General features: G+C 46.0%; 1 protein-coding gene across 1 annotated transcript; it reads right to left on the bottom strand.

Annotated features, from left to right (window-relative positions):
• Positions 1 to 3,870: 3,870 nt before the first annotated feature.
• On the bottom strand, positions 3,871 to 15,778 carry CYSLTR2 (cysteinyl leukotriene receptor 2). Its single transcript, XM_030036288.1, has 2 exons — positions 15,541 to 15,778; positions 3,871 to 7,152 (listed from the first exon to the last, which is right to left on the bottom strand). Exon 2 carries the CDS (start codon positions 7,124 to 7,126, stop codon positions 6,194 to 6,196), a length of 933 nt encoding a protein of 310 aa, XP_029892148.1. The 5' UTR covers positions 7,127 to 7,152; positions 15,541 to 15,778; the 3' UTR covers positions 3,871 to 6,193.
• Positions 15,779 to 16,161: the final 383 nt, after the last annotated feature.

Here is a 16,161-nt window from a genome sequence, read left to right as displayed (position 1 = left end):
GACAGTGGGTTTCTCTGCATTGATCTTAACTGGTTTGGTTGAATGAGTAGCTGTGTGTGCAGTCTTGCTTTAGAAGATGACTTAAGAGATCCTGTGGTTTTTAAAGGCACTTACTGCTGGCTTATTCATGGGAAAAGGTCTTACGTGGGGAGTGGCATGTGGAAAAGCTTGTTCAGATGCTGCCTCACTTTGCCTCAGCATGCTGGTGGCCCTGATGTCAGCACAGCTGATGACGGGTTAAGAGTAGTGTCCACCCAGGGGCGTTTGCAGTCCCGCCTTGGCTTAAGGCCATGGGAGAGCTCTGTGGTGGGTGGTGGCTTTGAGGGCTTGCATTTTGCGCATGGCTTTGGAGAACCCCAAGATAATTTGGGGGGAGACAACAATAACACTTTTTGGCTCTTGCCAGCGTAAAGTCCATCACTGGAATCGGTGTCCGAGGAAAGTCCAGTATTTCCACATTTATCCCCTCCCGTAGCACAACCCAACGAACACTTTCTTCTCCCCATTGCCAGGCTGCCCATGTCATGTCCTCACGTCCTGCTGGGCTTTGCTGATTTTGAGTCAGGTCTGCAGGATCCCTCCAGAAAGACAGGGCATTGCAAGCTTTTGACCAGATGGTCAGAAAATAAGAAGAGGCAGCCCAGACCGTGTCAGTAGGCCTTGAGCTCCTCTTGCTCCTTGCAAGCATGTAGGTAGATTCTCCCTGTGAGAGCACGAGCTGCCACGGCCCTGAAAGTAAATGGTAAAATGAGAGACCCTGGAGAAGGGTCTTGCAGGTGGACGTCGCCTTTTTGTCTTTGAGCATTGGCTTGGCTGTCCCTTTCCTCTGAGAATGGGGCAACACGCTCTCCTATGCCATGCCCAACTGGGTCATCTGCCCATCCACTCTTACACTTCCCAGGGCAGCCTTCACCTACACAGCCCAGCCAGCTCAAATGTAAATCGCTACCTAAGTGCAATCACAAATTTGAAGGGAAAGGAACTGGGAAGGGGACAATCTTGAATTTTACCTGGTACTAACGACTCCGTGAAGGTGGTATGGCCAAACACACCAGGCGGGTGTGCTCCCTTTGTCATGCAGGTCGGTGGCCTGCTGGAGCATGTCCTTCCCACCTGGTCTCTGCACCCGGTTTTCCTTTCTGTGGCAACCAGGACACAGAGGTGTGGGAAGGGCTGATGCACGGGTTGGGTTTGCGCTGGCGTGGAGTCAGGTGTAGCCGGAGGGTGCCCAGGGGATAAGAATGTCCACGAACATGGATGGCCGGCGTGCGTGCTCCTGCCCAGGTCCACAGCTTTGTAAAGGGAATTCTCCATGCTTCAATGTCTTCAATGGTTAGGTTCAGTGAGATTCAAAATTAAGAAAAGAAGAAAAAAAAGCCAATCTGAGAGCACTGTTTTTTAGAGCGTACTCACATTCCTGACCTGGGTTTATATTTTCTTTTAGTGGTGAGGGACCACCAGAAGAAACTGCTCCAGCTGCAGTAATAAAGGCCTTCAGAAGATGTATGATGGCTCTTGAGCTGGGTTATTTTTCTCATTCTTTCTGGATTGTTCGTCCTTGTAGTCGCCAAGAAAAAAAGCTGACTTGCAGCATGCAAGCAGTATCTCAGCAATGAGCAAAGCACCCTTAAACATCCTGAAGCTCTGCTGAGAGACTAGATGCAAGGAGAAACCAAGCACAAGCAGGGATTTCTCTGCCGTGGAGAGCTTTTTGGGCTGAACCTCAGGAGGGGCCTGGAGCTTGCCTGCCAGAGAAGGTCAGTCTCCCTGCCTCCAGAATTGAAAGCTGGCAATAATGTAAGAAACATCTTCACGGAGCGCAGATCCCTTCTTCAGGGATTTCCTTCCCCAAAATTTTGTGTGTTATGAAACACAGTTCCATTCTGAGTGAATCATCCCCAGTTGCATCTGCTACGGTTGCTCAGAAGAAAACATAATATCATCCAACATTCAAGCCCTATGTGAGGCGATATGGGTGGTGGACCAAGGTCCAGAGCTTTATTTCCCAGCTTCAGAAATAAAGGCTCAAATTTTGCTCCTGTGAGCAGGAACGTGACTTGAGCGACCAGTCTTTCGCCCCCCCGTTAGGCAGCTTTATCCTTTCAGCTGTAAAATCAAAAGGAGGGGAAGTGGTGGTGGAAATCAGGTCAGTTTTTCTGAAAGGCAAAAAGGGAATTTGGGACAAAGGAAGCTATTCAATTTCTTTGGCCTCCTTAAGCTGTTGACTGGTGGACGAACAGATGTAAATACATAACATCAGCTGCGTGCAATTAAATATATTGCTTGTCTTTGCAGATGTCCGGAAAGATTCCTGTATACACACAGCACAACTGTGTAAGAGGTACAGGACTGCATAGCCACGCAAGGACCATCGTGTCATGTGGCAGGTCACGGTCAGTGCTGGCTGGAAAGCTGAAGCACCTCAAATGATACTGGACTCTCTCAGGGAATCTGCGCTTGCACTTCATTTCTGCTGTCTTTCAAAGAGGCTGTCATTTAAACTGGCTCAGATATGATGCAGGAAATCAAAACATTAATCCAGGGATGGTGTCACTATTGAAACAGCATCTGACTCCTCCTGACTGCGATCACACTTGATTATTTTGGCTGGATCTTATTTCCACTCCTATCAGCTGGAGGGGCAGCAGGTCATTTCTATCTTGCCTGTCCCAAAGGACCAAGAGAAGCACCAACAGACCTAAAAGAGGGGGAAAAGTCTGATGCCTCTCTACTGCCAGCACAACATGCTGTTGTAGCATAGAGGAATGTACACTTAAGGAGATGTTGAGTAGCAAAATCATCTGGAGTGTTCTCCAGACACTCTTAGGAGCTAAAGCAAAATGTAAGCTATGGCAACAGGATATATGTTGAGAAAGGCAGGGGATATATCATGAAAATGAATGGGATAATGGATTGCTTAAAATAAGAATGTGATGCTCCCCTGCCCGCTGTGACACCACTCCATCAGGCAAACATAGCGACACGTGGGCCTGAACCAGGGCTAAAAAGCAAATGTAAAGAGTGGGATTTCCTTGTGCTGAGGGTCAAGTGGTTCAGGCTGCAGTGAGATTATGTCAGAAAAATCTCTCTATGTCTCTGGTGTAGCTTTGGACTGGAAAAATGACCTTTGTCTAGAAATACCAGGGCTTCCCTGAATGACAGGAAAAAGTGCATATGAAGCTAGAACATTTGCTGTTGCTTAAGGGTACCAGTCACTTAAAGACTTCATTTCCTGTTCTTATGTCTCTTTCAGGCTCAAAAGTTTACTTTTGCTTTAACTTTCTATGCGCGTAGCTGTTCTTAGATTTTGTCTCCCGGAAAATTGAGGAAACATATCAAAATACTTTTTAAGGGGTAGATGGTCCCTTGAGGGACCTAGAGGCATTGCTAGTAATTTAACTGTCAGGAGCTTTATTTTTCAGAATAAATATGGTGTCTTTTTTTTACTACATTTTTTACTATGATACTTCCACAGCGAAGAACCCTGGTCTTCAGCTCTGTGAGTAGAGACATGCAAGGATACCAAATGGAGAAATAGCAGTAAATGGGAATGTGGCATATTATGCAAGTGTTGTTAAAGCTGCATGTGAGGATCCCTAACAAGGATGGTCTTGAATCTTTTTGCAAGTAAATTGTAATTTAAAAAAAAAAATCTATTACTTTATCTGCACCCCAGGTTTTGACTGATGTTCCCCACTATTTTGCTGGTGAAGTGAAGAAGGCAGGAGGATGCTCTCACACTTCCAAAGACATTTCTCTCTTGTGAAATGATGGCCCACTTACAGAAACTCAATATCTGTTTCTTGGTCTTTCTCCCCCTGCTCTCTGAGGAGATTCCTTGTTAGCTGTGCAATCAATAAAAAACATATCTTCAGCCACTAGTAAATCTAGTTTATTAAAACACAGGTTTGACAGTTAATTCAATTGATAACAAAGTTGTAGCATGGTCAATACAAAAAAAAAAGTGACCTCGTAAGTGAGATACATATATCCTCTGGATGCAAAATTATCTGATAATAGGGTGCATTGGATGGATACAGACAAAAACACGTTAGTGAGATTAGACGGTGGCTAATTTTTTCCATTCCCTTGTAGTATTGAAGGTGTACATTATCTCACCAGAGGCTCCAAGATTGTCACTTGTCCCCGCTCAGGTCTACTGCTGACAGGGAAAAGCCACGGAAAAAGAGTTTGCCCCCTTCCTTCGAATTGTTTGTCCACTCTCTGCACAGGCTACTGTCTCAATCCCGTTCCCATTGCAAACCAGTGGTAATATCCCCTTTTCCTTCAACAGCATGGGACCAAGCACTGCAGAGGTTCACGTGGCATCGTTAGGTCCGCTCTCAGGTATGCCACTGAGTTACTGAAATAAGGATTTGGAGCATTAACTTTAGTGAAGACTTATGATAAAACTCCGTGCTTATATCAAAGTGACCAAAATAGATTGACTCTGCAATTGAACATAACCCTTAGATAGCCAAGAAAAATGTGACTTTCCCAGTGATTCGCCAAGTACTTTTCCACCTGACCAGCAATGATTTATATTCTGCATATTTCAGACAGAGCTGAAAATAGCTCGCTGCAGTTATTTTTGTCTGGGAGCAATAACATTCAGTTTATGGAGTGGTTTCTCCAAGAAAGTTCTGAGCATTCAGAAAGTATCTTCACTGACAGAAACCTTCCTTTGGGTGGATTTCACAGAGAGTGAAGGCTTTCAGCATTTTTGTTAGTGTTCATATGGGACAGGCTGCTTTCCTGGAAAATATAACAAAATTTTTTTGTCTTTATTAACAAATGAGGTAATTAAAAACAATATCGAAATGTGGTCAAACTGAGTTTGGAGCCTGTTTTCGCCTACTTGCGAGAGGTCTGATTTTTAGGAAATATATTTTAGAAAATATTCAGAGACTTAAAAATGCAGGCAGCCATTTGGTGAGATTTTCCCAAAGCACACGTAAGTGTAGCTCCCCACTGCTTTCTAAAACAGCCGCCCTCCTCCTCCTCCTCCTCCTCCTCCTCTGCCACCTGTCTTCCCTCCTGCTCCTGGCTTAGTGCTTCCCTGTTGCATTGGTGCGTGTTTGATGTCAGGGAGTTCAAAGCAACTGGAAATTAATCCTGTGAAAAAAAGGGACCAGTTTCCTCCTCAGAGAGGGCAGGAGGTGAGTGATTAGGGATGCCTTTGGTAGCAGTTTGCCGTCAGACTGGTTTACCTGTGCGGAGGAAACCACTCCCTAGCTACCTGTTTGGACCAAAATCATTTAAAAAGTTTGTCTTTGGATCCCTGCATGGGAACCGGGCTGCCTAACCTCGGCTTTCAGAAAAGCACTGCCAACGCTGAGCGTAAAAACAAGCGTTGCAATGACCCCAGAGGAATCGGCGCACAGGCGAAGGAGAGCTGCAGGCTGCAGCCCCGTGCTCCGTGTGCCCGCATCCTGCCCTCGCTGCCAGCAGCATCTTACTCATAGCGCTCCACGCCGAAGCTGTTTGCTTGAAATCATTATCTCGCTTGGCAATCAGTGAAATGTTAAGCAAAATACCTCGGTGGCCTCCTCAGAGGGGAAAATTTAGAAATATTAATGCCTTCTGAACAGCCTGAGCCAGCGCCGGCTCCTGTTTGGCTCTCTGTCTGCTTTGTAAGCCAGCCTCAGCAGAAAGTATCAGCGATGCTTTACGCTTCTGTTAGGTGCAGACCTTTGGCCGGTGTTTGCAAAAGGAACCGACAGTGCAGTGTGAGTCTGTTGGGTGTCTGAACGCCTGAACCATGCACCTCTGCACACGCAGGGAGACGGAGCACAGAGAGGTTCGGACACAGGCACTGAGGTGGTCGGGCGAGCAGTTTCCCTTCAAGTCACTGGTTGAGCATTGGGAAATGAAATAAACGGACTCTAGTAGCAAGGTAAATCCCTTTCAATCCCTCGCCCCGGGGAGGGTGAACACCAGAGGTATATCTCCACTGCTAAATAGAAGAGGACGAGGGATCACAGGCGGGCACCTGACCTCTGATCGTCCTGCCTCGGTTTTGGCCATCCCCAACGAGCTCTCTCCAAGACACTTTTGCTCCAGAGACGCCTGGCACTGAGCAGCGTGGCTGCAGGCTGGCTAGCACCACACAGCCTCTGCCTTCGAATAGTATGGACCCGGTCCAGATGTCCCATCGGGACCATATATATATCATTTTGCAATTCTGCATCAGCTACCTGCGGTACAAACTCCTGATTCTGGCTTTGAAATTTTCAGCGGCGAAGTAATAGAGGATGGGATCGAGGCAGCTGTTCATGGCAGCGAGGCAGAGCGTGACCACCAGCGCTTTGTGCACGGGCAGGTTGGCCTGGCTGCAGCTGCTGCGCATCAGGTGGACCGTTCGCAGTATGTGATACGGCAGGAAACAGAGGAGGAAGAGGATGAGAGTGATGATGATGGTTGACAGAGCCTTCTTGTGACAGACCGCCTTCTTGCGCTGTGGAGTCTTGGACTTGAGCAACGCTTTGATTGCAAAGACGTAGCAGACGATAATTGTGCAAAACGGCAGAATGAAGCCCACGACGAGGACAAAGCTGTTCATCATGAGGAGCCTGTGCGTGCTGGAGGGGTGGAGGTCCAAGCACTTGGTTGGGTTGCTGTACCCAGCGACCCCCTTGCTTAACAGAGGGCTGGAGGCTGCCAGCACGAAGACCCATATGGCTGCGCACGTTATCCTGGCATACTTCATGTTGGTTACTTTCCAGTGCTTGAACGGGTAGACGATGGCTATGAAACGAACCACGCTGAGCACGGTGAGAAAATAAATGCTGCAGTACATGTTCACGTACAAGGTGTAAGTCATGATCCTGCAGGCGATATCACCAAATATCCAACGTGATCCCAACAGGAAATATGTGGCCCGAAAGGGCAAAGTGCTCACAAACATGAGGTCCGAAACAGCCAGGTTCTGCATGTAAATGTTTACCGAGGTTTTCCTCTGCGAAGGCTGGAAGAAAACGTAAATGGAGAGGCCATTTCCAACAGCACCCAGGAAGAAGATAAAGAGATACATGGTGGGATAAATGACTTGCTTGAAGCTGTCAATGGTACAGTTGGAGGAGCTGTTCGTGAAGTTGTTGTCTAGTGCCATCTCAGAAATATTCATGGTCTAGAGCCAGGCTCTCTGTCTTTCTGCCAAAGTAACAAAGAAGTGGTGTGAGTGCTGGGTTACAGGCGGGGCGGGGAGTTCAGCTATTTGGAGCTATTTCGCTGAGGGCAGAAATTGCAAGATGCAGAGGGCAATGGAAAGTAAAGGTTCATTAATGAGTAATTACTTGTGGTGTCCCAGTAAGTACACATCTCAAGGTGTAAAGCCCCAAGTCGTCTCTAAACAGGTTCAGTATTACAGCAGCTGGTTGTTGTCTCACCCTATGGAAGTGCTGCCTTTTAAAGGTGAGTGCTATGTGTGCGTTTTAATGGCGATTCTCTCATCTTCTCTGTGCAAAACAAGCCAACTTGCTGTCAGCCATTTTGTAGCAGGGAGGTTTTGAGTCCCCAGTTACCTACCATGGAAACATCAAAACCTGATCAGAGAAGAAATCACAGTCCACTGGTAAGTCTGCATTTCAAATTAGGATGAAAAGCCAAAAGAACTGAATTTGCCTTTTGGAACTAGTGAAATATTTCTGGTATGTTGTTGGCAGTATGTCACTGAACTTTCCCAAGCAATACCAGAGGCATATTGGTATACATCAGAATGTATAAATTAAGGACATTTTGACCTTAGACACTGCGTAAATACTGTGCTAGTTACGTAGTTCCTTTTTTAACTCCCTTCTCCCTACACTGCATTTCTTCTTTCTTGTAAGTTGCTGATGGCTTTCTGTGTCTCTTTTTGCGGGACATTTGCTTCATTTAAACCGCTTTCTCAACCTCTTTTGTGCTCAACTGCTCTGCACCAGACAGTCATCTACACACACTGCAGCTCCAGGGCAGCCCACGTTCGCAGCCCTAATGAAAATGGCCTGTGAGGAAATGGGCTGTGTTCGCAGACAGTGGCATTTTCCCTCCTATGAGGCTCTAATTCAAGCAAATCAAAACCATGTATCACTAAAACACTCTAAATAATAATTTTTTTTCCTCATTAGAGTCTCCTTCCTTGCTGAACTCCGGATTTCTTCTCTCAGCTGAACTGCAGCTTTGTAGTATTTTGAAAGGAAGGTTTCAGTATTGCTGCTTGTTTAATAGTGGGAACAATTCCCTCTCTGCATCTGCCAACGTACTCTAGAGATGGAACATGGAAAATTTTAGCCTAAAGCCCAAAACTACGTGGCATTTCTAGATGCATGAAAGAGAAGCTTTTAATTTGCCCCAGTGAGAGTGATAACGGGTTGATAGTAGACGACTCCATTGTATCTCTTATTGTGGACCTCACTGGCTTCACAATTTGAAATTAATTTATTTGCAAAGGCGGAGTCTCCCTAGGGGGAAAGTGGGCTCTAGATTTGGGTGCTCTGGACTCCCAGTTACCCAGTGCAGTATTCCCAGTGTGCTGTAAACAGGAGCTAATTTGCAAACTCAAGTCATGGTGTGGGAGCCTGAGCTGTGTTCAGAGCAGCCTGTGGGCTGCTTCTTCAGGGCCGTGTCTCAGCGTCCATCCGGATCCCTTAATATAGCAACCAGATGTGCCCCAGCAGTCACCTTTTATCCGCCCCCGCTGCGACCAGGAGCGTGGGAAGTGCCACCCCGGGGCTGGGCTCCGAGGAGCAGGATTTACCCCCCGTCACGAGATGGGAGCGTGGCGGCTTGGGGAAAGGGGACGTGCGCTCACACCAACCTCATACACATTCCTGCAGAGCCTGAAATTATCCCTCCCCAAAACAGAGATAACAGTATCTATTGAGCTGAGGAGCGCTGAAGACTGGAAGTGGGCAAACTGGATATTGGGGCTCAGCAAAGCCCCAGACTCAGTAAACACGTGCTCCTGAAGGAAATCTCCTCCTCATTTGAGATCCTCTTTCCTCATGGAGGGGAGAGACAAGGTACGCTTCCTAAGAACAAACCTTTTGCAATCAGAGGAGTTTTGAATGGTTTTGGTTTTCTGTACAAAGTGATTATCTAACATACGTGTTTTCTGTGTGGGATCAAGGACCAGCCTTTCTCCTGATTGAATCTAATCTCCCCATTTTGCAGGGAAACATCACAGCCTGAGGTACTGCAAAGGGAAGAGCCCTTTTGACTGTTTTTTCCTATGGTCCAAGCATCCTTGCCTTTAGAAACCCCAAAACACAAGAAAGCATCAGTTAAGAGATCTGTCACCTGTTGAAGCATTCCTGTTGTGTGCGAAACCTACGAGTTAGCTGAGTAAAATGAGGACGAAGAACTTGGAGCGTGGAAAAATTCAGAGCCCTGCTGAGCACAACGAGTGATGGCTTGTGGCCAGACACTGCTGAGGGAGAGGATTAGGGCAGTAAAAATTCAGTTGATGAAAAGCCCTTGGGTCCCTGCACCCTAGGGAGAGCACTACAAGCACAGAGGCTGAGGCACTTTGCTCAGGCTCTTCATATGAGTTTATCTAGCTAACAACTACCATTAAAGCTGTTTTGTGCTCCTCATTTGTCTTTCCAGCTAAAGACCTTTAGGAAACTAGATGTGCATATGCAATTGAGAAAACTCAGCATCCTTGGACCTGGCAAGAAAGCCAGTACTCAGACTCCTCTCCAAATGATCTAAACAAAACTTTCAAGCTGTTATGGGATGTCTAAGGGAAAGAGGCTGGAGACCAGTCAGCTGAAAGCTGTTAACCACCACGGTGAGGACCAGGAACGACCCATGCAACTGTGATATGTAGATGCTCCTATTAGTTGTGTTTTAACACACAGATCAATGTAGAAAGGAAGGTGCAGTGAAAGATATATTTCACACAAGACTACCTCAAGCAACCACAGAGGAGAAGGGATGAATTTTACCCCTCCTTGAAGGCAAGAGCTGTTTACTAGCCAGCTTAAGGCTAGGAGATGGCTCCTAGATAAACAGAAAGAATGACATATCTAAGGACAGGCAATAAACTTTGTTTTCAGCAAGAGTGTCCGGACAGTCTCCTGGGTCAGGTTTGGGTTTTGGGTGAGAGACTGGACCTATAGGGTCCCCCAAAAGAAGGGAGATTGGTGGTAAGATCTAACAGCCCTCTGAAAAAAGAAGAGGGAGAGAAAGGGACAATCTGGAACGGGAATCTCTCTTAAGTGGTACTGCAAAGCTTCTCTGATGGAAACCCTCTAGCAGGAGATTTTTTTCCTATATATGAGTTTCCCTGATAGAAGCTATCAAGTAGAAGCAGCTGACACATGTCCCAGGGCTCTGACAATCACCCTGGCAGGAGAGAGAGAGCACGTCAGCTGAGGAAGAAAAAGGAAGGCTTTTCTGAAATAACTGCTGTGTAAGTAGATTAGATGTAGAGTTTGGGTGGGGTTTTGTCTTTTCTTCACATCTGTGACGACTTATTTACAGCTTGATTAATATGGATTTTATGAAGAAATATTTACCTTTCATTATAAATTACATATATGTTATAGATTATATATATTTATTATGAAGCAATATTTTACCTTTTATCCTAGCCTGGCTTGAGTGTGATTTAAGGTAAGGGGATAACAGAAACACATTCCTTGTCTAAGGTGAAGCTAACACCCTTAACACACAGATGGATGTGCAAGCCAGGTGGGGAGCTGATAGAGCAAAAGTAAGAGGAGATTTGTTTAATTGGAGGAGATACTAAACTAATAAAAGTGCCCCCAAACCACTGTATTTTAAGCTCAGGATGCAGTCTAGCAGTAGAGTAGGGGCTACCCTGTAAAGTGCTGTCCTGGTTTCAGCTGGGATAGAGTTAATTGTCGTCTTAGTAGCTGGTACAGTGCTGTGTTTCTGAGTTTGGTATGTGAAGAATGTTGATAATGCTGATGTTTTCAGTTGTTGCTAAGTGGTGTTTAGACTAAGTCAAGGATTTTTCAGCTTCTCATGCCCAGCCAGCAAGAAGGCTGGAGGGGCACAAGGAGTTGGGAGGGGACACAGCCAGGGCAGTGACCCAAACTGGCCAAAGGGGTATTCCATACCATGTGATGTCATGCCCAGTATATAAACTGGGCGGGGGGAGCACCAGAGATGAAGGTGGGATCTTCGGGGCTCAGCTACGAGGTAAGAGAGAAGCTCAGGTCAGACCCAGTGCTTCATTGCATGGATGAGGCAGCAGAGACGAGAAATTTAGGTATGTAAGGAACAGAGGGATCTTTTGGGATAAAGGCAAGCAAGGCAGGAATGAGAGACTGCACCATACCCAGAGTGCATCCAGGCTGCTGGCCCTGCAGACTGAAAGGTTTGCAGAGGAGTGTTTAATTAGAAGCAACAGGGGAGCTGACGGGCATGGGAGAGCAAGTGGGCTGGACTGATGAGACCTGGGAGGGCAGTGAACTCACATCCCGCGCACCTCTGACAAGGACAGGAGGGAAATAAAGCCCAACCGCGATAACTAGGGAAGGCAAATCCAACCGCCCACAAAGCCAGTTGGCTGTCACGTGCTATCTTGAGTGACTGATCAAAAGCAAACCTCACATGTAATTCTGCACCAATGCTCAAAGCCGAAAATGAGACAGAGGAGCTGGCAGGCTTGGCATGAGACAGCAACCCTGGTGCAAGGGGAGGCTCAGAGACCTGCAGGACTTGCCTGTGTTGCCATGCTACCAGCTTTATGGTCATGGTAGTGTAGGATGCACAGGTGGAGGAGTGGCACTGTACATGAAGGACTATATAACTTGCAATAGCATAAAAATATTATGGCTGAAGAGAAACACTACAGAGTTCTTGTAGGCAGACATCCCATTCTCTAATAATAAAAATATAGTGCTAGGAATGCGCTACCAAACTCCTCATCGTGATAATGACAGTCATCAGAAAATGTTAAGTGAGAGTAGGAAGCTGAAAGCAGGTAGCAATAGCAGGAGATTTTGGGTGCCTTTATAAAGATGTGATGATGCAGTAGAACAAGATATAGTGTCCATATGCAACAAATGCCCGATTCCTAGAATAATTAGTCCTGCAAACAAATCCACAACACAAGATGCTATTCTACATTCGGTCTTTAGTGCTGCACAGGTCCTAGTTCAAGCAGGTTTTGGTGGAGGGAGCCCTGTAGTGGCAATCACAGTAGAGCTAGGTTCGGCAGTGTTGTGGGACAGAGAAGCAGTCCCGGAAGGAAGAAGCCTACATAATTTTGGGGGTTGTTTAGAAAAACAAACAGAAAATTCAACAAAACCTGTGTTACAAGCCTACATTCCAAAAGAAATAGACATTTTAATAAATATTGAGCCTGATGTCTATCAGTAGAATAGTTAGCAAAAGTATTATAGGAAAAAGATCACCATTTAGAAAGCAAAAGGCTTGTCTGAATGGGGAGAATGGGAAAGCCTGTATCATGGCAGATCAAATATGGAGAGGAAAATAAGAGCATTTAAAAAAAAAAGTGAAGAGCACCTGGTAAAGGATGCTCAGGCTGACAGTAAGCCTTGTAAACCCACTGAAAGATGAAAGACTGCTAGGGAACTGTCAGGGTTGCTTGGTGGCAAAAGATCTCTTAGGGACAGCAAGGTCATAGCAGAGAAACTCAGTGAATTCACTCTTCTCCATCAAAGATGTTGGGGTCTTTTCACGCCTGATGCAGCAAACAGGTCAGAGGAGCCAGCTCCGCTCAACGATGTGCGCAGGAAATATTAAACCGACCAGGTAAGTGAGAGGCCAATAAGTAATGAGGACCAGATGGCATTCCTACGAGTATCCCAAAGGAGCTCAACTGTGAGACTGCCGGCCAAGGCACGTAACCCACCATTACAATCAGGCGCCATGCCAGGGGACTGGCGTGCCACCAGTGCAGCTCTCGTCTACAAGAAGGGCTTGAGAGGGCAGCTCAAGGGCCACGAATCGGCCGTCTCAGTGCTGGGAGCTACCCACCGCTGAGACCGATTTCCACCTCTGGTACATTTTGCGGGGGTGGGTTGTAATGAAGAACGAAGGCACTGAGGTCATTGAAACGCCAGTCTGTTGAGAAAGAGTCAGCACGTCTTCTGAAAAGGGAGATCCTGCCCCGCTCACCCGCTGAAGGGCTGTGAGGATGACGGATGAAGGAGCTCCAGTGGTCATTTTATATGCATATATGGACATGTATGTATTTATACAGTTGCATTTGTCAAAGCCTTTGGCAAAGCTCTGCTCCAAGGGTTTCTTAAGGAACTAAGTTGCTAGAGAGCTGGAAGGCATGTCCTTTTGTGGGCTGAACGCTGGCTGAAGGGTAAGAAGCAAAGTGTGGGGCTTAATGAATCAGCAATGGGGTCCTCTAGGGTTTGGTACTCAGACCAGATTTGTTCAATATCTTTACCAATAACCTGGAGAAGACAGTTATCCGGGTTGGCAGATGCCATGCCAAAAGGGTGGCAGAGAAGCTTCAGTGTATTTTAATGTAAGGTGTTGCATTCTGGGAAAAATAATTTAAGCCACGCCTGCACGATGTGATCTTGAAACTGGCTGTTACATTCAGGAAAGGACATTTTGCTTTGGCATCATTGGCCATTTACTGAAGTAATTTCTGCATTGGCTGCAGCAGCAGAAGCAACCAAAAATGTCAGCAAAATGAGGGGCATCATCAAGAAGGCTATGGAGAACAAAGTAGGGTATCACCTTGTATAAAATCTCCACACAGCCCCATAGTGAGCAGTTCAGGTCTCTACATCCGAAAAAGAGATTATGGAGTTAGAGAAGGTGCAGAGGGGGGCAAGTGAAATGATCAAGGAGAGCAGAGCAAGGACTAAAAAGGCTGAGACTCTTTGGTACGGTAAAGGAGGAGGCTGAAGAAGGATAGGGTCAAGGTGTACAGAGTCATGAAGGTGGTGGATAGTGTGAATGCGCCCTGTTATTCATAGCGTCCTGCGATACTGGGACTTGGGGTGCTCAGCAGAGCTGTTGAGAACCTGCGTTCAAACAGATGAACGAGGGTGCTCCTCCGTGCAGCGAGGAGCGGGCAGTGCTGGGAGCTTGCCGCCGCAGCCGGCAGCGCAGGCAGGCGGCTCAGCGGGGTCAAAACAGGCTCAGACAAATGCAGGGACAATAAATAGGAAACAAAAGACTGGGCAGGGACGGACTGCCCAGTGCCCGTGGAGAGCAGTCAGGAAGCTGGGGAAATGCGAGGGGAAAGCACTCTGGAAGGTGATCAGGCTCTCACGTTGTCTCTAACGAGCCTCTCCTATTGCCACCATGAGAGACTGAATACTGGGCTAGATGGACGTCGGTCTGGGCTGCCAGCACATCTCTTACAGTCACAACTTGCTCCTAGTTCCTGGCAGTGTAACAACCGCCGTTGACTTCACCCTGTTACCCCTAATTCCTGCTGGTGAAGTGAGACCAACGCCTGTAGTGATACTAACACAGAGATTCCACCCTGGATGTCAAAAAGCTGTTACTGGGAAAGTGGCAGTAGTCAGCAGCCCCGGGCTGCCCCCAGTTCTAGTGGAGGGCACTCAGTCAAGTCATCCAGCATCTCAGCAGACAAGGGGATCGATTTCCATGCCATGCCTGGATGGAAGGACGCTCCTTCTGAAGAGGTGTGGTGGAGGGGTGCTGCTGCTAAAGGTGTAAATATGAAACCTCCAAAGGTATAAACACGAAAGTCTCTGTTTCCAAACCGCTGATCTCAGATCTCCTGCTCTGAAACACTGCGTTCGCTATAACATGAGGAACTACCAAAGAACCTGTTTTTTAATAAGGTGTTCTGCATATGCAAAGTTAAATAGGGAAATCAGGCTGTTCATTCAAAATGTAGTTCTTTGCCATGTTGCGTGATAAATACATAGATCCTCTTGTATGCCAGGAAAAAGAGATACTCTCTGCACCTATCACAATAACCCTTTGCCTGAAGAGGACCCCAGACACCACAGTCTCATATTCATTACCCAAATAGGAAGGCAGTTACGATATCGCTGCTATATAGGAGATCACTTGCATTTGCCACTGCACTTCTGAGAAAAACAGAAGTTCTCATGTTTTTTTAAAGTTCCCATTGGCTTTCTTTCTAGCCTTCACTTTGTGTTTCAGGAGCAGCATCACCAAGAGTAAATGTAACAGAATGTGATATTTAGAATTAACACTAAATTAATCAAAACATGGCATTTTATTAACCTTTCTACATGCACAATAATGAAAAAAAAAATATCGAGTCTGACATTTAACAACTTTTATTTTAAAACTTTGCCATAAACCAAATATATATTTTTCATCTAGTTAAAAAACGAGACTCACTTAATCAGATCCACAACTTGATTGTTATATTCCATCTGGCAAACGTTCCTAGTTATATAAATCCAGACTTTTTTCTGCCAAAAAAATTTCTCAAGACCAGCTTTGTCATAGAGAAGTTTAGTCAACGATCACAGCTTCTGGCAAATAAAAATCTTACTGAGAGTAATAAGAACTATAAGTGGTTGTATTTTAATCCTTGCAACCATGTTTATCTACTTCAGAAAAAGCAGACAAATCTTGTCTTACCTCAGCTCGTGTGCCTTCTGGTGTGTTCAGTATTTCCTTCTTCTGCTTGCTGTTGCTCACAACTTTCAGCTTTGTTAGTGGACAGGAAAAACACAAAAACTTGATGCAAAACCCAAGTGCTATTTATGCAGAAGCCACGGAAAAGCAATGAGCAGTAGGAAAGGGAAGTAAATCCTGATTAAGAGATCTTACATCTTCTTAAAAGAGAAATGTTCTCAGCTCAAGGAGTGGTGCTAGCAATCACATGGCAATCTTTCATAATTTTCACCCAATGAAAGAGGCTCTGCAGCTACGTGACATGTTGGGAAGCTTTCTGGATTTCTGTATTTGAGCCCACACTTCTATATATACGCTTTCAATAATCAGGGTTGCTCAGAATATTAGAGGAGATCCCTGTATAAACTTCATATGGATCATTAGAGATGTAGTTCTTGGATTTATGGAGAGGACATGTGCTGGGCTTATTTCCTAGGCTTTTCATGCAGAAATCACAGGAAGAACAAAATTGTAAGCAGCCTGCTATGAATTGGTGTGTAATCTCATTCACTTCATAGCCTGAGGCTGAGTTTACAGAGCTGACGGACTAATTTTCCTTGAATTTTGATGGGAACAGAATACATA

The sequence above is a fragment of the Aquila chrysaetos genome, chromosome 14 (genome assembly GCF_900496995.4).
Source record: "Aquila chrysaetos chrysaetos chromosome 14, bAquChr1.4, whole genome shotgun sequence".
Lineage (NCBI taxonomy): Eukaryota > Metazoa > Chordata > Aves > Accipitriformes > Accipitridae > Aquila > Aquila chrysaetos.
Note: the sequence above shows the minus strand (reverse complement) of the source record. Positions and strands in the feature narration are given on the sequence as shown.

Excerpts from the sequence above, each read along its gene's own strand:
- CYSLTR2 (XM_030036288.1), bottom strand. The coding sequence starts at position 7,126 with ATGAATATTTCTGAGATGGCACTAGACAACAACTTCACGAACAGCTCC.